We start from the raw sequence: 22,883 nt of genomic DNA on the forward strand, positions 1-22,883 counted from the left end.
TCACCAAACAACGTTTTATAGAGATGCTGACTCATGGAGAGTAAATGATAAAAATAAAAAGTCTCACATGAATTATGCTCCCAAACATTTAATGGGAATAACAACCAATGTTTCGGCATGCAGTGTCTTCTTCAGGGTTGCCTTGCTTTGAGGACAGGGATTTCAATTCCAAAACAAAAATGGATATTAGGCAAAAATGGTTAGATAATCAAATGGCCTGTAGACTAGTGAAATGTTTTTGCATCTTTAAAGTGTATGAATATTTATAATAATGTACTACTGTGAGAGACGCAGGTGCACTTGAAGACTTGTACATAGTTTTATGGGGTGTTCTTGTATATTGAATCAATCACTATTGAACCTATACGATTATTGTAAAATAAACATTGTTCACTTTGCGGATATGTATATAGTATACATATATATTTGTTAACTAAATTGAACTTTGAAATTGTAAATAAAGCTTTCATTATTTCCACATATTAAATGTTGTATTACCTGCAAAAAAAAACCACTTGCTTTTGGTGCTCAGTGCCTCAAGTGTGGTTTGCCAAATGTGGCTTGCCTTTCAGCTGTTTGAGTGATTTGCATAGGTGTATTATAAGTATTATTATAAACAAACTTGCAGGATAGCCTCAATGTGTCCTGTTACACCTTGAACTTCCCATACCCCACACACTGTCATAATTATTTTAATGAACATTAGCATTTGGAAGTCTGACTACGAGTTATAAGGTAGTAAGTCATAATTATGAGCACTCATTATTTTGAGATACATAATTGTGAGATAGTAAATCATCATAATTGAGAAGTAAGTTTTTATTATAATTATGAGAAGTCATTATTAGATGTTTAAGTCAATTATCAGATAGTAAGTCTGGATCATGGACATTGAATAAGTTCTGCAGGCCAATCCCTTTTAAAGGGGCAATATGTGATTCAAACAAAGCGGAATCCCTGCCACTTTTTTCGTAAACAGCTGAGGAAAAGGGAGAAATGTAACCAAATACATAGACAAGTATTCTCACATATGGATGCATCAACTCACATCAACAAAGCTCAAATCAATTATATCACCCCCGTCCTTGTTTATGAATGTAGCCCTGCTTCTTCGGCGGTCAGAGGTTGGGGGAGGGAGTTGGACGAGGGAAAAACGTTTCTATAACTTTCATATACAGTGGTTGCCTTGCTCGGACCTGCTGACTGTCAGAAAAACATACGAAGATGGCGTGGCGCTGCTACCGTGCAACGTCTCGGTTTACAGGGAAAATACACGCAACTTTGAGAGAGTCATTAATATCTACTATCTTATTTGTGTGTTTACTTTTTCCTTTTACCACCGAAGCTGGCTTGTACACCGCTTCTGATCAGGTAGTCGTTTTAACCCCGGATAATGTGGACAGTGTTTTGGTCAATTCTACAGCCGCACTGGTTGTTGAGTTTTACGCCTCTTGGTGCGGGCATTGTATTGCTTTTTCTCCCGTATGGAAAAGTCTCGCAAGCGATATTAAAGGTTGGTTTGCATTTTCCAGTAATATAATATTCAATGTGTTGGCCTATGGCAGTCTCGCCTACTTCCTGGTGTAAGACTCGTATTGTTTTTGAACGGGTTTCAAGTTTTATATCACCAAATTCATCAAAATTGAGTAATTGAAGATGTAAAATTATATTTGTGTATTAATTTAGTTTTACTCACTGGTTTCGATTACGAAGAGAAAAACGCAATCGAAAAGGCATCAGGTTAATTACGTCAAATTATATTCGTGCCTTTAATTTAATTTATCTTAAATGACCACATTTTCATGAATTTGATATAAACTGGAAGCCCATTAATAAACAGTACCGTAGGCGGGGTTTTTACAACATATTGAACGGGTTGTTAGTAAACCAATCATAATTGACTGGTCATGTGTTAAGTGTACAAGTCATGGGTTGAACACATTTAAATGTTCTTTCTTGCGACATGGATCCATCAATTTGTCTTCGTTTTTCACTTACAGTGTATTCGTAAAGTATTCAGACGCCTTTTCTTTTTCCACATTTTGTTACGTTACCACCTTATTCTACAATTTATTCAATTACGGGGTTTCCTTATCAATCTACACACTACCTCATAATGACAATGTGAAAACTGTTTTTTTGTTTGCAAATTTCTTACAAATTCAAAACAGAAATACCTTATTTACATAAGTATTCAGACCCTTTTCTATGAGACTTGAAATTGAGCTCAGGTTCAGCCTGTTTCCATTGATCATCCTTGAGATGTTTCTACAACTTCATTGGAGTCCACCTGTGGAAAATTCAATTGATTGGACATGAAAGACACACCTGTCTATATCAGGTCCCACAGTTGACAGTGCATGTCAGACAAAAGCCAAGCCATGAGGTCAAAGGAATTGTCCGTAGTGCTCCGAGACAGGATTGTGTAGAGGTACAGATCTGGGGAAGAGTACAAAAATGTTTGAAGGTCCCCCAAAACACAATGGCTGCCATCATTCTTAATTGGAAGAAGTTTCGAACCACCAATACTCTTCCTAGAGCTGACTGCCCAGCCAAACTGCGCAATCAGGGAGAAGGGCCTTGGTCAGGGAGCTGACCAAGAACCCGACGGTCACTGACAGAGTTCCAGTGTTCATCCGTGGAGATTGGAGAACCTTCCAGAAGGACAACCATCTCTCCATCTCTGCAACACTGCACCAATCTGGACTTTGTGGTAGAGTGGCCAGATGGAAGCCACTCCTTAGTAAAAGGCACACGACAGCCAGCTTGGAGTTTGTCAAAGGGCACCTAAAGGACTCTGACCATGGGAAACCAGATTCTCTGGTCTGATGAAACCAAGATTGAACTCTTTGGGCTGAATGCCAAGCATCACATCTGGAGGAAACATGGCACCATCCCTACGGTGAAGCATGGTGGTGGCAACATCATGTTGTGGGGACGTTTTTCCGCGTCAGGGACTGGGAGACAAGTCCAGGATTGAGGTAAAGATGAATGGAGCAAAGTACAGGAAGGTCCTTGATGAAAACCTGTTCCAGAGGGTGCAGGACCTCAGACTGCGGCGAAGGTTCACCTTCCTACAGGACAACAACCCTAAGCACACAGCCAAGACAATGCAGGAGTGGCTTCGGGACAAGTCTCTGAATGTCCTTGAGTGGCCCAGCCAGAGCCCGAACTTGAACTTGATCGAACATCTCAAGAGAGACCGGAAAATGGCTGTGCAGTGATGTTCCCCATCCAACCTGACAGCGCTTGAGAGGATCTGCAGAGAAGAATGGGAGGAACTCTCCAAATGCAGGTGTGCCAAGCTTGTGGCATCACACCCAAGAAAACTCTAGGCTGTAATCTCTGCCAAAGGTGCTTGAACAAAGTACAAACTAAAAGGTCTGAGGGGGGGGGGGACAATTAAATACATTACAGCCTTGTTCTAAAATGTAACAAAATGTGGAAAAAGTCAAGGGATCTGAGTACTTACCGATTGCAGTGTATGTATTCATGTTTTATATACCCATCAAACTGCAGTGCAAATTGAGACTGTATGAAGTATCCAATTTCTAAAAGAAAATGTATTAGCCTATGCAGACTTTTTAAATGTAATATATATATATATTCTCCTGTATTTTTCCACTTTCAAATATAAATTGCGGGATAAGAGCTGTGTGATTCTGACTTTGTTGTTCTTCCAGAGTTCAACACAGCCAGTATCTCAGTCCTCCCCTCCCAGAAGGCAGACTCTACATTTGATTATTGGAGCATATGATGTGATTTAGGAATTCACATTCTGTCCATCTCATCTACTCTTGTTCAAACACCATCCTTTGGAATCCCAAATTAGAATACATTTTGGCATTTCAGGTCTCAGTCTATATGCAGGATCCAATTAACTGTGTAATAGGAAAATAATCCCATGCAGTTAGTTTGAAATTGACCTAGTTTCCTATTGGCAGCAGGCCCAAACCATGAGGCAGGTTTTAAGGCCTCAGATCTAGAGAAGCCACCAGCCTCTGGCCTGCTTTCCTGCTGATCATATGGAATAATTGTATGTGCTTAGAAGTTGTAGTAATCAGAGGAATATTTATATAACCCCTATCGTATGGAGTTATGCATTTTTGGTGCATTGAGTTTGAAACTAATTATAATGTCTCTCCCTAGAGTGGAAACCGGCTGTGGATTTAGCTGCCATAGACTGTGCTAATCAAGATAATGGGCCAGTTTGTTCCCGTTTTGGTGTCAGGGGGTACCCAACACTGAAGGTACTTCAACTGTTATGTTCCACCAGCTTTATGGATTTTCAGTGTCTTACCTCACAGGAACCAATGAATCCAATGTTTAAAAATTAACCGTAACACAGATTGTGAGTCATTCATTATCAGCTATTTTGACTCATAAAACCTATCAGTGTTACATTTCAGTTAACTTATCTCAAGTGAGAATATTGCTATCAATACATTTCTGAGTTCTTCTTTTTGTGGTCCGGTGAAAGTCAGATCAAAGAGACCATTTGTCTGAATGAATGAGGGAGCTGCAACATCTGCACGTGATTTAAAGTAGGAAGGGGTTTTAATGGGGAGGGGTGTCCCCTGTTCCTCCCAGTGGTCAACATGTGGCGACCTGCCATCTGATCCTCTCTTTCTCTCCCTCTGACAGTTCTTCCACGCTTACTCCAAACCTGACTCCAAGGGAGAAAGTTTCAGAGGTAATACAAATGTTTAGATAATTCCTGGGGCAGATGGTGAATGGCTAGTATGAGAGGTTTTGAACTGTGTTTTTCTACATGTTCTCTTATTAGTCCTGTGTGCCTGTATCCTTCCAGGATTTCCTCGTAATGTGAGGGGTTTACGCCATAAGATCATCGATAAGATGGAGACCCATGCGGAGCCCTGGCCCCCGGCCTGCCCCCCTCTGGAGACTACTAGGTGAGGCAGCCTCTTCTTTTTTTCCCTTCTTTTTTTTGAACAAACATACATGCAGGAGAGGAGAGGCAGCATCTTCTGATCACACAAACATCCTAGCGCTCACACACACACAAACATCCTAGCACACACACACACACACACACACACACACACACACACACACACACACACACACACACACACACACACACTACCTCTAGGGCTTAGGCCATCATGACTTCCATTTATATTGTGACAATACCACCCTTGGTTTAAAGGTTTTCATGGATAAATGAGGGTGTCTATTGGGTTGTGCCACAGCACATATACTCACACACTCCTCCAACCCGTCATAAGAGACACTTGAGTTCTACTTTTGGCGTTATTTATCTCCGTGACTTTACAAGATAATGGTTGATAACATAGGAAGTAGAATAAAGGAAACAGTCAGGAGGTCACGTTGATTCCTCTTTTCTGAATGAAAGTGTTAGCTCATGAAGTCATTCTTCCTCTTTTGAAGAAGGTGCTGTACTACTTGTCATGTGTGTTACATGTCAATGCTCAGATTGTGCTGTTGTTCAATTTCTATGAAGTCTTAATAGAAATGTACATGCTGTTTCAATAGTCAACTATTAGTGATATGTTGTGGTCCCTATGTAAATTGTATTATCCTCTTCACTCCACAGCAGAGCAGAGCTTGAAAACTTCATTGAGACAAACGGTGTGGGACACCTGGCCTTGCTCTTTGAGACCTCTAACTCATATGTGGGCAGAGAGGTAAGCATTAATTAGCATCAGTCAAGCTACATGCTCCTCAGGGAAATGGGAAATGGAGGAGAAAAAATCCTGGGGTGGTCAAATGGTAAACATTTACAAGCACACGAAAAACATTTTCTTTGTATAGCAGGTGTTGGCAAAAGACAGTGATATTTTTTGGGCTCCCCTAAGTTTTGATTCTTGGGGGGGATCTGTTCCCACGAATTCCCACAATTTAAAAAATATATAATAAAAGAGATATGTGGTCGTGTCTCATTTTTATTTTCAAATAGAATCTATTTTTGGACTTAGTTGTAGTCAATTTGCAATGTACAAATTATTGTGCCCCCGACCATCAGCCCTGACAAATCGCCCCCTGCTGAATCTAGTTGCCTACCCCTGCTGTATAGGAGGCAAACATTATGTTGACTGTGTCAACAGTGTACTTGTGTGCCTAGTACAACCAATTTGAAACAACATGCAGACAGTCGGTCATTACTGTGTTGGTTTTTCTTCCTCACCAGTTGACTCTGGACCTACTGCAGTATGAGAACATAGCTGTGCGGAGGGTCCTGAGCACCGAGGATGGCCTGGTGGCTAAACTGAATGTGACCCACTTCCCATCCTGTTACCTGTACTATCCTAGTGGGATCTTCACCAGGCTCCATGTGTGAGTGGCTGCTCTAATACCATCACAATGTGTGACAGAACTGCAGATCACTTTCAGCTTTCCTCAGAGTCTGGACCCTAAATGTACCTACTCATCAAGAGTTATTTTTTTCTTCTATTTTCACAGTTCAATACTCAACAATCTTGTTGATAAATGTGTTGTGTTATACACTGCTATAGTAGGATGCCTTTTAACATCTGGCCTCTTAATGGGATCATGGAATTAAAATATTATTTTATTATTATTATTATTATTATTAATATCATAATAGTTTGTATGATGATTCCTCACCCCGTGAAATAATTAATGAATTTCTTTCACTTTGTTTTGCTTATTTCCATAACTTGGCATTCAAGAGGAGTCTTTTTAGTTGGCAAATGCAAAAAGGAAATGATTTATTGCTGATTTATTTATTCCCCCCTCTTCCAGGGTGTACAGAGGGGGTTTAATTTATTGCATGGATACAATAGCGTTCCTTTCCTGCAGTTCACCTGCCAAACCACCCCAACGTTGCCTCGCGCTGCGACAGATGGTCGCCCATTGAATACGTGATTGATCCGGGGGGGGGATGGAGTCGTACATCCGTCATGCGTGTGCCTCTCCCAGGTGAAAGCGGCCCCTCTCCTCCGACGTGTGCATCTCCCCCTCTGACGCGTGCCTCTGTGCTCTGGGGACCCCACAATGAATAGCGACCCAGCGAGTCTAGTGTAATTGAGTCCCAGGCAGGAGTGGGCCGGGCGAGCTCAGGCCTGGAGCGTCCTCCTGCTCTCATTGGCCCACGGGGTGGTTTGGCTGGCTGGTAAGAACAGGGAGAGGGATAGCAGTCTGTTCCTTTTGTAGGGTTTGTAGAGAGGAAAATGATCAGTGATGGTATTTCAGCACCATCTGTTCACCAGAGGAGGGCTTAGTGAGGAGACCAGGGGCCCACCTGTGGTCTGTTGAGGGCAGGCCCTGGCACATGCAACCACTTGTGTCCTGTTCCTAGACAGAGAAGCTAAAAACCATATTTTTCCACTGTAGCTACAATATACTGTGAGGTATGTGTTGTTATTCTAGTGGGAATGCTTTTTCACCTGTTTCCTAACTGTGAACTCAACTGTCTGCTTGGCTGTCTTCCAGACAACTTGAGGTCCGGACCTTCTACACCTACGCCCTCCAGAGGCTTCCTGGGGTAGTGCGGGACGGAAAGCCACTGCCAGTGACCTCTGACCTTGCAAAAAACACAACAGAGGACCAATTGAGACCATTCAACAGGTAAAGCATTTTAACTTGACAAAACAGTAATAGTGTCCAGAAAAATAAGTTCCTATTTTTTAGGTATAAGATTTACCCCCATTGATTCCATGACAAAAATGTTGAATTGTGTGTGTCGTCAGGTCTCATGTGTATATGTCAGACCTGGAGTCTACTCTGCACTACTCTCTGCGCGTGGAGCTGGCCGCTCACCCTGTCATCAAAGGAGAGGCACTGAGCACACTACGACGGTACATCTCAGTACTAGCGAAGGTGAGTGGACCGGTTTGCTGCTCACACTGAAACTAAACCATACCCATACTGAACACTAACCTCACCCATTCATCCTCTCTCTGTTCAGATCAGCCCTAAAGAAGATGGTTGGTTGGCTGTTGTCAGGGCTATGCAGTTATGACGACATACCACTAGAGGGAGAGTGTGAGAGTGCTTTGGATTTGTTCAAGGATATCAGTTGTGAAACAGAGGCCTTCCATTTAGCTGCATAATTAGTTCTAATTCAGTTTTGCTTTAAAAAAAGTAAATATGAGCATATGGTCCATATTAATTTACCAAATGAACAAGTGCCGTTGTTACTTGGTTCAAAATTCCTAATGTAATAACGTTGAAGTGTACAATAACTATACTATTACATTGTTTTTACATGCTTATACCTTCACACCCAAAAATGTGTATCACAATAGGAATGACACTCTCATGGTGAGCCCAAAATTGGAGGCCATTGACTTGACAGGACACAAAAGGCTCTCTTGGGGAAATGCTTTATTTGCTTCCCATTGGTTCCCCACCTCTTGTTGTTGTATGCAGACATACCCTGATTAGGATTTCTTAGAACTGGGTAAAACCCCTGTCCCTACCCCTCACCTCCCATCCCAGCTCTATGCTACCCAGAAGTGTGCCAGGGATCCCAAGACAATGACCTCCCCAGTCCTGCTCGTATTGGCTGTGCATCAGGCCTCTCCACCACCAATCTCTGTGATTATTTCAGACTCTCTAGGGAGGGATTGAACGGACTGTGGGAGGGGTTTTCTCCAGCCCCCCATTAACTCCAGTTTGTTTTGTCAATACCTCAAACTCCCTGTGGTATTTGTCAGTGCCTCACAGCAATGTCATGGCTGAGACTGTAGCAGAGAAAGCAGGCAATGCAGCAGCATTTATTGATGTTTGTCAGACCATTGCCTCAACAAAGTGGTTATATTCAACCTGTCTTAGGGATAGTTTGGACCAATACAGACAAGTGAACCATGTGTATAAAACCATGGTCTGTCTGTTCATGCTCAATCTGTCGTATCCCTTCAAGTGTTGTGACCAAATGGCAGACCGCACAGCACTGTTTACCCGTCTACTTGATAACACGCACGGCATGTCACAGCAAACAAAGATTCTTAAAATTCCAGAGTGACTGGTGTAATTGGATCATCCTGAGAATGAGTCACTGTGCACAAAACCTACAGCTGGTCTCATACCAATGACACGCTCAGCTGTCAATAGAATCTGTGGTGTGCTGTGTGCTCCAACATCACAGTGCATCTCTGTCCCAGACAGGATGTAAACAAGTTATATTTTCTTGCGCTGTAATATTACTAGATTTACTGTCTTGTCAACCAGAATCCAGATTTATGAATCCCTACATGTATATGAGGATTTTTTAAAAAGTGGATCTGGGAAGCATGAGAGCATTACAAAGAGGTTTTAGGATTACCGTTTCTATCCTGCTTTCTTGAAAGAAGCCTCCTGCAGCGAGGGAGGGCCAGGGAATAAAACAAGGATTTAGGGGGAGCTTGAGCCCAAATCCATCTTTCTCCTGTGGCGCTTGGCTCAGTGTGTCCATGCTAAGGTTAGCAGTTAGCGGAGGTGGATGGTGGTGGAATGTGGCTGTGTTAACTGATTGGCCTCAGTGATACTGTAAGGGTAGCCCACCAACCTCTGGACTCCACCAGTAGGACAAAGGCCTTTGTTTGTTGTGTTGTGGCTGGGCTGTGGGCATGACAGATAGGTCCACTAGGCTGCTGCATGCAGGGAAGCAGTTGGGCAGCTTTTACTCAGTGGCATGTATATTGGTCCCTGAGGTTGAATGAGGCAGGATTAAAAAGGGCTTCCCCGGGCCAGGCCGACAGATGCATTCTATTTTGAACGTCTCTCAGAGGAGACTGCGGTTTCTCAAGTGCTGATACTAATCGGATTTAAGATGACATATTGCCGGGTGAAGTGGATTGTCATGGTCCTCTGAGAGGCTGGGGGAGGGGGCAGGGGGTTAGGTTTGGGGGTCAGGTGGGGGCTCTGATAGTGGTTAGAGGTACACTACCAGAGAAGAGGTCACTCGGAGAGATCCTTCATGATGGGGATACAGTATACTGTAGCATTGATTCATCACACTTGATATGTTCATGTTTGCCAATCAAATACTTCAGCCCAAATTACTAGTAATTTCCCAGCCAAATATGTTGGCCTTTGCTTATGATTTAGGAAATAGATACGCAGGTGGAGAGCAGAACATGCTAAGTGTTTGGCCTGCCCGCACCCAATTTCCTTGCTGTTAAATTCAAATGTGTGTTAATGAGCTTTTCAGCCTGGTTAGTGCCCAGTAGTCCCCAGACCTAGGCGCCTCGGCTGCCCGGCCGATGATCTAATTGTCCTCCTCAGCAGCAGCAGACGCGGGACCTCTTTTTGTTTCCTGTTAACACCCCACCTGTAGTACAGGATTGGGTATCTCTGTCTGTGAATACCCAAACACCATCTTCTTAGCTGAATGTCTCAGATTAAGGGAGCAAATCAAACCCTGTATGGGGCTTGTGTGGGCCACAGGGGTTAAGTAAATCTCCAGGAGCCTTTTTAAGTGGGTCTGGTGTAATGGAGATCCAGTTAGAGTGATGAATAGAACCATGAGCCAGGCACCCAAATGCTGCTGAACAGATGGCCAGGGCAAATTGAAAAGACTCTGCAGCACAAATCAAAAAAGGTGCACCTCTGGGATGCCCCCCCCCGGCCAGGCCCCTGCCTCTGTGTCGCACTGATGGGTTTGTGCCCCCGTGCCGCAAAAGGGCAGCACTTGCCCACTTCCAGGTCCACCATATTCGCACTGCTGGATGTTACTACACTGACTGTTTCTTGTGGGTGTGTGCGTGCATACACGCCTGCACATGTGTGTGGGCATCTGATTGGATTGTTATCTACAGGCTCCTCATAAGTAGTTTTCGCCATGACAACCCCAGAAAATGCTAATGAACTTAAATAGTCCATCGTGACTGAGACATCTTACCTCTGTGTTGAATGGGAGAAGGTTGCCATGACAGCCTACTGTTTATTTGGTCGTCTCTTAGCCATTAGGGTTAAATCCAGGTCGACCTGTAGAATCTAGTCAATAGCAGTATAGTGATGGGTCCTCCAGGGTGGCTGTTGTACGAGTTCTTTAAGGATGGGAAGTGGCTTTACACCCCCAATCAGCTTGTTCTGTTGTTAATGCCTCCCTGTCTTCAGCTGACCTTCTGTCACCATCCGACTCAAACACAAGGCACTGGGATTTCCTCCCTGCCTCCCATAGCCACTGTTAGTTGCAGTGTTATATTTCCACACACGCCATGTTGTCTTTGTATTTGTATTTATAAGGTATCCCCGTTTGCTGCTTCCAAGGCAGCAGCTACTCTTCCTAGAATCCAAACATATTAAGGCACTTACATTACACAAAATATAAAACCGTACATCATATAAAATTATTACACAGCTACATATCTACAATACAAAATGTATAATACCACAATAAAACAATATTTCAATGTACGTGTGTTTAGTGTGTATGTGCTAGCGTGTGTGTGTGTGTGTGTGTGCATGCATGCGTCTGTACCTGTGTGTTAGTCTCTTCACATTCCCTGCTGTTTTCTTGTATCTGATTCTACTGCTTGCATCAGTTACCTGATGTGGAATATAGTTCCATGTAGTCATGGCTCTATGTAGTACTGTGTGCCTCCCATAGTCTGTTCTTGATTTAGGGATTGTGAAGAGACCTCTGGTGGCATGTCTTGCGGGGTATGCATGGGTGTCTGAGATGTGTGCTCGTCGTTTAAACCGACACCTCAGTGCATTCAACATGTCAACACTTCTTATAAAAACAAGTGGTGATGAAGTCAATCTCTCCTCCACTTTGAGCCATGAGAGATTGACATCCATATCATTGTTAGCTCTCTGTGTACATTTAAGAGCCAGCCGTGCTGCCCTGTTCTGAGCCAATGGTAATTTTCCTAATTATGTTGAAGTTTCCATTAAAGAACACCCCCTGTGTTCTGTTAGACAGGTAACTCTTGGTCCACAATATAGCAAGGGGTGTAAAGCAGTAGACTATGATCAATAATTTCAAAAGCCGCACTGAAGTCAAAACAGCCGCCACAATCCTTTTAATCAATTTCTCTCAGCCAATCATCAGTTATTTGTGTAAGTGCTGTACTTGTTGAATGTCCTTCCCTATAAGTGTGCTGAAAGTCTTATCAATTTGTTTACTGTAAAATAGCATTTGTATCTGGTCAAACACCTTTTTCTTTTACTACGGATTGCTAATATGCTGATTGGTAGCGGAATGACTTTTGCTTCCCTCCAGGCCTGAGGGTACACACTTTCCAGTAGGCTTAAATCAAATAAATGGAAGATAGGCGTGTCAATATCATCTGCTATTATCCTCAGTAATTTTCCAAAGAAGTTGTCAGACCCCGGTGACTTGTCATTGTTGATAGAACACAATAACTTTTTCACCTCTTCCACACTTACATCATTTGGTCAGTTATACTTGGATGTGTAGTGAGAGCGTTTGTTACTGGCATGTCATGCTTAAGTTTGCTAATGCCAATGAAAAGGTCATTCAAGTAGTTGGCAATATCAGTGGGTTTTGTGATGACTGAGCAATCTGATTCAATGAATGATGGATCGGAGTTTGCCTTTTTGGCCGAAATTTCAACCTACTTCTTGACAACGACAGAGGTTAGAGAACGTTAACAAACAGTACAAGAAAGTCATGACAAATCCTCTGGTGTCTTATACACTGTCGTTTTTACTAAATTAGTGGGGAAAAACATTACATGTTACGTATGGCAAAAGCGTGTTTAGGTGAATTTTCTAAACTCAGTAATAATGATCTATTACCACACAGTACAAAATATACTGTTTAATAGTCTTGTATGAAATGAGAGGAGTTAATGATGTTGATGTTTACCTGTAATGTTGTCTTGGGCAGTACTTCCCTGGTCGTCCTGTGGTGAACAACCTGCTGAAGTCTGTGGACATGTGGCTGAAGGGTGAGAAGGACACAGAGCTGTCCTACAGTTCTCTGAGGGACGCTCTGGACAACACTGCAGAGGTGAGGGGTCAACACGCCAGCCAATCAGACAAGCCTGAGGCAGAACCACTCACCATATTGTTGATGAGCCAGAGTCAAGTGATTTTATAGATGATAGCTGAAATATTTCAGGCATAGAGTATCAGCACACAGGTAAGTAGGTTTATGTAATGCTGTAAACAAATCTTCGCTCACAACCTTGTGCCAGCATATGTATTATTGGAAAATGTACGTGTTGTTGACTTTGGATTAAATCCGACATGCCTATAGGTTCCCCAATTGGACCAGTCACTTAGTGACATCATTAGCTTTTAGCAGCTGAATCAATTAATCAATGAAGAGGTATGAACAAGCTCCTCTAAGAAATGGACTGGTGTCGAACAGTATACACACACCGAATCTTTACTATCGACTTTGAAGTAATTCTGTCATTCACAGACTCTGCAATCCTGGGCAGTGGCAGGGAGGAAACGATAATATGTCAGAAATATGCTGTTTGATCAAAGCATGTTTTCCCAGTGATTTCTTCCCTTGACCTGAGCACAATCTCACCACTCTGTTGAGGCGTTTCCATTAACCTGGAATCGCCATGATATAGAATGAGAATAGTATGGCACAGAACGTGCTCCCACTTAACATAGATAAATCATAGATGTATTTTCCATGTACTTACTTGGCCTGTTTTCATTAATGTAAACTAACCTGTTAGGAATCCTCAGATAGAGCAGGTTATATGGAAACAGCTTTGTGAGGAGATAGGGCGACATCAATCAATCTTGAAGTGTTAAAGTAAAATAAATCAAGTATTCAAATTTGATTGGCCACATACACATATTTAGCAGATGTTATTGTGGGTGAAGCAAAATGCTTATAAATGTTTATGTGTGATCAGGTACCTAATGCTGCGCTGCCTGAGGGGGTGATGTGGGTGGGCTGCCAGGGCTCCAAGCCCCACTTCAGAAGTTACCCCTGTGGCATGTGGACCCTATTCCATGTCCTTACTGTACAGGCCGAGGAAGCTGCTGGCAAAGGTAGGAAAAACTCTCTAAACAACAGCTGTTTACGTCTTTATGATTACATGATCACTAAACTTCAGTTAATTCAAGAGGAATGTTCCTGGGACAATGGTAATAAGTGGAAAAGGGATGTTGTGAGAAGCTAAAACGAGTCCTCCTGCCATGTTAGCCTGTTAATGCGGCCTTTAGAGCCCATCGCCTCCTAGGAAATTGGCCAGAAGTCAGCAGCCATTCAGTCTTGGAGGATTGACTGTGCCCAGGCGATGAAGCATGACACAAGTGTTTCCAGTCTGTTAGAACCCCTATGGCTCTCTGGGGACAGATCCCTCCAGGTCATTGAGCCAGTCAGAAGAGTGTACAGCGTTCACACAGGGGCTGCTGCTTTCAATACAGGGATATGGTCCAGCTAGGGGAGAGCAGGGTGGGGGGTGACCAACCGAGGACAAGTGCTTTGTAAACAAATTAGCCTGGAATGTTTAGTGGAATGTTTTGCAGTGACTGTATTTAACTGTGCACACTTGCACAACATTTAGACAGTCCCACACAACTCACACACACTTACTTCTGTGTTAAGTTCCGTAAGTAGCCTATACAAAGCACTTTTTTTGTTCTATTTTCTTGTCACAACAGCATCTGAAACCGTCCCTAATTGTGGGTGGGTCAAAGGGGATTTCTTTAGATTAGTGGAATATGAGTGGTTAATAATGGAGGCAGCTGACCAGCTGACCAGCTCCTGGAGGGCTTAATACCAGGGCTTATGGGATGGGGTGGAAAGGGGGGTCACATAACCTGCAGATGGGCCAGCAGGAGACCAGGGGTGTCCATCTGGCCCCCTGCGGATGGACCTCTGGATTAGGCCTCCGCCCTTCCACCACGGATCATCTGAGAGCAAAATAAGGCTTTACTGTAGGGAATTAAACACAACAAAAACCTGCAGCAGACATTTTGGTGCTGGTACTGGTGGTGACATCTGCCAACCTCGTTGTTTTTCAGAGCACATTGACTAAATACGAGTATTCATGGAAGATATCAGAGCACCATGGGAATGCCCAGGGGACTCAGGATCCAGGCCCTTTATTGCCTTGTTATTATCTACTAATAGTTTAGAACTGGAAAATTCCTCACTATCCCTGTCCATGTCTGTTGTCCATGTTTCGATGTTTTAAGCCTTTCATAATAAATGGCAAAACATTTTAAGGGACCGGTGCACCTTTTCTACATTGTGCCAAACCCATATGTCCCGAGCCATACTAAATGTATACGAAACAATATACAGACATTCCTTGCTGCGATTTTCAAATGTACAATATTAGACTCCTTTTCAACAGTACAAGTATGGTTAATCTTGCTAATGACTTCCTCCACCTATGCGTTCTTCTCCCCAGACCCCCAGGAGGTGCTCCAGGCGATGAGGTCATACATCCACAGTTTCTTTGGCTGTCGGGCATGTGCCACCCACTTTGAGAACATGGCCCAGGAGAGCATGTCCCATGTGGGGACACTGTCCTCCGCCGTGCTGTGGCTCTGGTCCCACCATAACCACGTAAACAATAGACTGGCAGGTAAGGACAAATGTTACTGCTACTTCCATTGAGGACGATTGGTCTTTAAGACTGAACTTCCAACACATAATATGCTAATTAGTAAGTATAGAATTGGCATATATCACATTACTATAGAGTAGTATGATACATTGAAATGTCTCCTATAGTGGTCACCATTGTCCTACATACCCCCCCCCAAGTGTCCCAACTCTACTTCTAACCCGTAAATCCCTATAATATGCCTGGCGATCCTCTGGGCAGACACCAGCTGTCCCCCCTCACTCCTCCTCACCCAGTCTTCCCCTTCTCTTCTTCCTCTCAGAGATTAGCCCTCCTTCCAGAAGACTGAGATTCCCTGCCCTAGCCTGTCTAGAGCTCACTACAGGTCAACAGTAAATACTAAATCTATGACAAAAAGACTGCAAACGGCCAAGACTGTAGCCTTGATGTCCGTGTCATTTTATTGAGGACTATATGGCTGCTGAGTTGGCTGTTAGGGCCATCATTTGAGTTTATTTGGCACAAGCCTGTCATTATCACCTCACTTTGTTGAATCACATTGTTGTCGTTTCTGTGTGGTGGTGGTGACTCCCCCATCCTCAATCCCCTGGACAGCCTGTGTCCTGAATAACAGGGTACAGGGGCGTGTGTGTCCCCTTCTGTGCTTGTCCCTGGTCCCCAGACACTCCTCCCTATTAGGATTGCATGTCTGTCTCTCCCCAGAGAGTCATATCTTTCGCTTGACAATTGATATGGCAACAATCTCCCAGAGCGAGGACCATTAGCCCAAGAGCTCAATTTCCAAGATACTTGTGACGGCAGTTGGCACACGCGATGTCACCTTCATCACGCTTCCCTGTTTTGTAATCCCTCACCCTCACCAGGATGCTTCAAGTTGTGACATGTGGTGGGGTTTGGGGGCAGGGCCTCAAGGGGTGGGCTTGGCTGGTGGGGAGGGGATGGGGCAGGGGTGTTGGTAGCATTGAGTAGCAGTATTTCCTCTGTCGGTCCACCCCCCTCACAAACGCCTCTGCTTCTCATCCCAGTCTTCCCCAGGGGGAACGTACTCTCCTCTTCCCCCTCGTTCTCTCACCCCTCCCTCTACACCTCCTCGCTAAAGTGGGGCTCTTTAGCAGCTCCCACTGTCCTCCTTTCAGAGGCAGCCATGCATGAAGCGGGGCCTATTTGTAAAGCAGCAACGCAATTAATTTAGCTGGCACAAAGAGACCCTGAGTCGAGCCCGGCTCGGCAGCAACAGCAGACCTGTCCTGTTGCCACTTGTCAACAGGGTGAGATAGAGACGCATGTCTACAGACAGCAGAGCCATGGGCCTGCCAGGGCTCAGTGAAGAGGGGCAGGGAGATGCGACTGGAGCAGCTTGTACTGTATCAGCCTCATGTTGTTGGTTTGCTTTGTAGAGCATCACTCTGCTAATCTACCAGTCTGCCTACATTAATACTGCTCCTCTGTGTCCTGTACAATAGATCTCCACATTGAGAATTAGTGCTGAAGAAACAATTTTGATATGGTAAATAGATATTTCTTTATACTTCATTAATATTTATGGGATGCTTTGAATGACATTCCCTGACAAGCCTTTGTTACAGTATAAGTATAATATTGCTACTATAGTATCAGTACTATTGCTAAAGTCACCCCTGGAAATGAAAGGCAAGGTAGTTAGAATAGAGACATCAAAGACATGTCGTCATAAGGGGACGGGATATGAAAGCTGTCACGCTGGTGAAATGTATAAAAGGCCCCAAGCCCAGCAGGACATAGTAAAATTGATGTATCTCTTATGTAAAGTGCTGTATGCAGAGTACATACACACATGCATATGACTGAGATGAATCTGGGGGAGAGACGGGGGATGTAAATTGACAGCGCTGTAAAGTGACAGAACTGCTGCAGCTTTGACTTTCCTCTCGCATGGGCGACGACAAGCAATTTATTAGCAGATGCCTCCATTTGGGGGCTAAAGGAAACATGTAAAGCAAAAAAAATGTAATTCATTAAAAGGATAGCTCCCCTCTGGAGGTGCCTGCTTTCATATTCAATTTGGAGATTGGGCCGTCTTCAAAGGGGTGTGGAGGTAAGGGGTTCGGGGTCTGGGAGAGGTTGGGGGTGGGGGCGGGGTAGCTGTCCGCTTGGACGACGTCTATTATCTCGCCACCCCTCCCTCCGGGACGTCCCAGAAGCCCATTGATCATTGTTAGACCCTGTCACACTGTCTCACACACACACTGAGACATCACACACTCATCCACACATGATGCTAACACACTGCACTTACTGCTTATTATGAGCCATGTGGAGAAATGGATCTTTTGTAATGTATTCAAGCATCAACATAGATTCTGCATGCAAAAATACCTCTGTCTTGGTATCAGTTTAATGTTATTGTGAGATGTCATCAGTATGTCCTTCTATTCGACCAGTCAATTTTACCTAATACATTTATATTTCCACCAAAACAGTTTACCCTCTCAACATGACTGTGTTATCTGTATCATTCATGTTAGCTCTGATAAGTAAGCATACTAAGTAACCGTCTCATTCCTGCTGACCAGGTGCTCTGAGTGAGGATCCACACTTCCCTAAGATCCAGTGGCCGTCCCCAGAGCTGTGTCCCAGTTGCCACGGGGTTAAGAATGGAGAACACACCTGGAACCAGGCAGAGCTGCTCACCTTCCTCCACTCCCACTTCTCTTCTGAACACCTCCTCTCTGACTACCTGGAGGAGGAGGCCCAGCTCCTCAGCAGGCAGAAGGAGAGGCTGGTCGCCAGGCATCATGAGAAAGAGCAGGAGGCCAAGAGAGGAGCAGAGAGGAGGGCCAGACAGACCCAGGACACCTTGCTCAAACCACAGCCGGAGGAGGAGGAGGAAGTGGCTAAAGAACAGCCAGCAGAAGAGGAGGCAGCGAGGGCAGGAGAAAAGGTGCAGATATCTGAACCCCCAACTTGGGTAAAGCCCAAGGCAGATGTGTCCCACCAGCCCCAGCGCAGGCCCAGCATCGTGGGGTTGATGTTCAGGCCCCCCCAGGAGGAGATTGTAGACCTGGACTCCTTCATCAACCAGCACTACAAGGCCAAGGCCCTCCGTGCTGCAGCCAGAGTGTCCTCCCGTGTCAAACTCAGGACCCTGCAGATGAAGGAGCAGCCGCAGCCTGGAGCCGGCCTGGAACAGGGGCCAGTGCTGCGGCTGGGGATGCAGCCCGTGGAGCCAGAGGACTTGTTCGGGCAGCACAAAACGATGCAGAAGAGGATTCTGACGGGCAAGTACACTGGGTCAGAGGAGGAGGGGGCTCTGGAGATATACCCGCACCCTAACAAGAGGCGCTGGATGTCCTTGCTGAGCGTGGGTTTCTCCAGACTGGACATCAGCCTGTGTGTGCTCCTCTACTTCCTGTCCTCAATGTGTCTGCTGGCCATGTACCTCTTCTTCAAGAACTGCCGGCGGCTCCGACGGGCCAAGGTGGCTCTGCCCTGAGTCAACATTACCTGGCAATGCTACTGTAGATTTACCCATACTGTGACGCTGTGGTCAGTTCCGAAACCCTCCAACTGAAGGATTCGTAATGTTCTGCATCAATGGATTGCTTCATTGTGCTTGCATTCAGGATAATAATTTATGACCCCAAAATATTTAGCCTTTTTTGACCACTTCTGACAGATGAATTAAAACACCAGGGAATTAATAGGATTTTATATATTTTTTTTGTAAAAACAACTAAAGGCGTTTATTTGATATTTATTGTAATTCTTAGTCTGTATATAATGACAAATTAATTTATGTGAAAAAATAATAACTTTATATAGTTTCATGGATAAAAGCCCTAATGTAATATGAGAAGCACTGCTCTTTTCTCTTAGACCTGTCACTGCCAGCCTTTCCGAAAAGATGCTGTGTGTGGTTAGAGCGTTGGACTAGTAACCGGAAGGTTCAAATCCCTGAGCTGACAAGGTACAAATCTGTCGTTCTGCCCCTGAACAGGCAGTTAACCCACTGTTCCTAAGCCGTCATTGGAAATAAGAATTTGTTCTTAACTGACTTGCCTAGTTAAATAAAGGTAAAATTGTCAAATGTAATTCTATGGTTCACACATTCTGTTCTAAAGTGGTCTATGTTGTGACTGGCCATACCATGCTATTGTCTGATTGGCTAGTGCATCTTACATGTCCCAATTAGCTTTGCACAATAGAGTTTAGACATTAAAGAAGTGTTGTAGAGCAGCACTTGTTCACAGGGTACAAAATAAGCAGGATTGGGGTTTTGGCTGGTGTCCATTACATTAGGCTTACTGGTCTCACTCAACTCGAGATACTGTGTTTTGCTTTGCTTATCTCAATCAATAAAATTATTTTTTGCTAAGATTGTGCATCATTGTAATTGTTCAATAGTGGACTTTGATAGTTCTCCTGGAGCAAATTGCACTGTTTTAGAATATACACTAACTACCTTTCTGCTGTTTTATATCTCTCTACAACTATAGATTAATGTAAACCAAATGTACATGCAGTATACCATCAATATCCAAAGTACCTGAGATGCCAGATAATTATGTTTTTCTGTCCCTCCACAGCTTTCCACTTAATGTTTTGCATGAGGTCTTATGAGTAACATTCAAATGTTTTGTTTTGAGGAAGGGGGTGGAGTAAGGAGTGGTGGGGGTGTCTGTAGGTTGAAGGAAAAAGCCTGTTACCATCTGGTCTGTTGCGCTAGCTAAATCCTAACAATTTCATTGGGATTATAGCAAGTGAGTAATCCAGCTTTCCTTTGGGCTGTGGGAGATTACCGTGAGGATTAGCTCCCACCCGATAATAAACTTTATTAAAACGCAATCGGCTTTCAGGGTCTCTTCCTTCACACACTTGGAAGTGGGCTCTGCTGGGGGTGTTTCAACCGTGGATGTGAAGGCCGGGTGGATACCTTGGGGAATAGGAGGGTTTTGATGTGGTTCAGATTTCAAACTCATATGAAGGACAGTAAACGCTTGATCTTGAGCTTTGTGTTTTCCTGGAACATTGCATTTCACCCATCCCGTGTCTCTGCCCCCTCTCTAGTCCAAGCCCTCCCTGTCTCCTGGCTTTCACACTGGCAGAGTAGAGTAGAACCATGGTCACAGCAGCCAGCAGTGTGATGGGGGTGCTCTCAATTGTCTCCACAAAAACACACATGATTAATGGCCCTACATTATAGTTGAACACCAAACCTGAGAAGCTGTGATCTCTGACCTAGTCAAACCTGTGCCTTGAATGTCATTTTGGGAAAATGATGGCATGTTACAGTTTATGATTTGTAGAATGAGCTGAGAAAAGCATAGTTTGTGATGTCGAAATTACTGCAAGGTTTAGACATTTTACTGATTGCCTCCGATGTACCATCTATATTACTCATTCCGAAGAGGTGTATCTCAGATTGAGCTGTCTGAGACGTCTAACTGCTGTAAGAATGATGACATGAACAAACATTTGTTAACGGTACTTATTTACTTGCTTTATCACTTGCTCTGTTACCTGTTACTACCTACCTACTTATCTTTCTTAATTGACTTGTTTAATTGCTGTTGGATTGTGAGCTGTGAAGGTGCTTGTTGACACCCTCCCTGCTGCTTGTGGCAACCCTCAGGTGCTTTGAGCCCGAGAGCCCAGGATATTATGTGGGTTGAGACTAATGAAAGTTAATGAGGAAGTTGGCTGTGCAATATACATCTGTGGCTTTGCCAATACGGAAGGTGAAAAGTGCACACTGAGAACAAGGTTTTCTAATCCAGTCGTAGACTCTCAGCCATCCACTTGATATCCCTGCTCATGAATCGAGATCACAGAGGGACACTTTTACTACTTTAACATCTTTTAGAAACTGAGAAAGCCTCTCCTTGCACTGATCCTAAAACATGACTTAGTGAGGTCTGTGTCTGTAGCACTACACCAGAAGAATGTTATGGAAGCTCAAAACACGGGTAAATAAAATCACCTCGCTGCCCTGTATGGTGTTGTCTTCCACAATGCTTAGTTTTATTGTGGGCCTCTCCTGTATTCACAGCCTGCATGTTTATTACCTGTGTATTGATATTAAAATGCAGGACAGGCTTGATACATTTTCTGTCATCTCTCTCTGACTTTAATAATACTATAAAGCAACATTGCAACTGCAACACTGCTGGGTTTTTCACAGTCAACAGTTTTCCCTGTGTATCAAGAATGACCCATCACCCAAAGGACATCCCAACTGTGGGAAGCATTGGAGTCAAGATGGGCCAGTATCGCTGTTGAATGCTTTCGACACCGACACCTTGTAGAGTCCATGCCCTGACGAATTGAGGCTACTCTGAGGGCAAAGGGGGGTGCAAGTGCAACTCAATATTGGGAATGTGTTCCTAATGTTTGGTATACTCAATGTATTATGAGCCTTTGGCTGATCAGTGTGCTACGCCCAGCCTTGTTTTCTGATAGACTGAGCTGAGGTCATGCAAATTCACATTCAACGTCATACATGGAAGCACCAAAGAGACAGCCAAGATCATGGATCGTAAAAAACAGAAAGAACACATTCTACATTGTCACCTCACTCAAAACGTCCTGTTTGTTGGGCGGCTAAAACCATGATTTGGCCAAACAGTAAAGTGTATTGTCTGTTTTACTGGGGCCTGCTGCTGTAATGAGCGAGACACTCTCCTCTCCCGCCATGCGCTCGACAGAAAAAAATGTGTTCTGGTTCTATAAAATTTCAAAATGCAATTTCGAGGAAAACACAGCTTTTGAAGCTTCATCCCCACTCGTCCCTGTCAAATAGAGGGGGGATGGTATCAGCTTTCTCTATGCATCGTTTTTATTTCTCAAGTCTCCATATTCAGCTCAATAGCAACTATTTTACAACCAAGGTAATTGGTATGGCTTTGGGATATGGAGCGGCGCAAGCGCGAAATGCGCACCGGCCATGGCGAGGGCATAGGCCCAAAGGTCTCATTGGTAGTAGCCTACGGCTGCAATGTTTTTGCATTACATTTACTGTTGGATGGGTACATGGCTTGCAGTGGGTTAGCGATCCAGTTCATGTGTTTTGAGTTTCCACTTCCTCGGGTGTTGAACCCCAAATTAATTAGACTATAATACCAGTTGCTGAAAGATTGTAACGTCCTGGGTGTAGTGGGTGAGAAGTCAGGCGCAGGAAGCAGAGAGTTCAGGGTAGTGATATACTTTTGAATGCACAAAAACGGTGAACATACGCCAACCCCACGAAACACAGGGCGCACACCAAAACAAATGCCCCAAACACGAGGGACTTAAACAGTCCTGCAAAACCCATGAAAATGGGAAAACCGTGACACACAGACGTGTACACACGTACACCAAACAATCCCGCACGTTGATAAAGCCCGACCGATAAGCCTAAAACAAACACAGGTGAAACCAATAAACAGAAAAGGG

At 44.1% G+C, this 22,883-nt stretch overlaps 1 protein-coding gene across 1 annotated transcript; it reads left to right on the forward strand.

The window, feature by feature from the left end:
* The first annotated feature begins 1,122 nt into the window (after window positions 1-1,122).
* LOC118391241 (sulfhydryl oxidase 1-like) lies at window positions 1,123-19,824 on the forward strand. Its single transcript, XM_035782429.2, has 12 exons — window positions 1,123-1,513; window positions 4,150-4,250; window positions 4,645-4,693; window positions 4,811-4,913; window positions 5,579-5,669; window positions 6,173-6,318; window positions 7,438-7,572; window positions 7,695-7,824; window positions 12,788-12,910; window positions 13,782-13,920; window positions 15,291-15,467; window positions 18,023-19,824. Exons 1-12 carry the CDS (start codon window positions 1,225-1,227, stop codon window positions 18,940-18,942), a joined length of 2,403 nt encoding a protein of 800 aa, XP_035638322.1. The 5' UTR covers window positions 1,123-1,224; the 3' UTR covers window positions 18,943-19,824.
* The last annotated feature ends 3,059 nt before the right edge of the window (window positions 19,825-22,883 follow it).

Source organism: Oncorhynchus keta, chromosome 1, assembly GCF_023373465.1.
Source record: "Oncorhynchus keta strain PuntledgeMale-10-30-2019 chromosome 1, Oket_V2, whole genome shotgun sequence".
NCBI classification, from domain to species: Eukaryota; Metazoa; Chordata; class Actinopteri; order Salmoniformes; family Salmonidae; genus Oncorhynchus; species Oncorhynchus keta.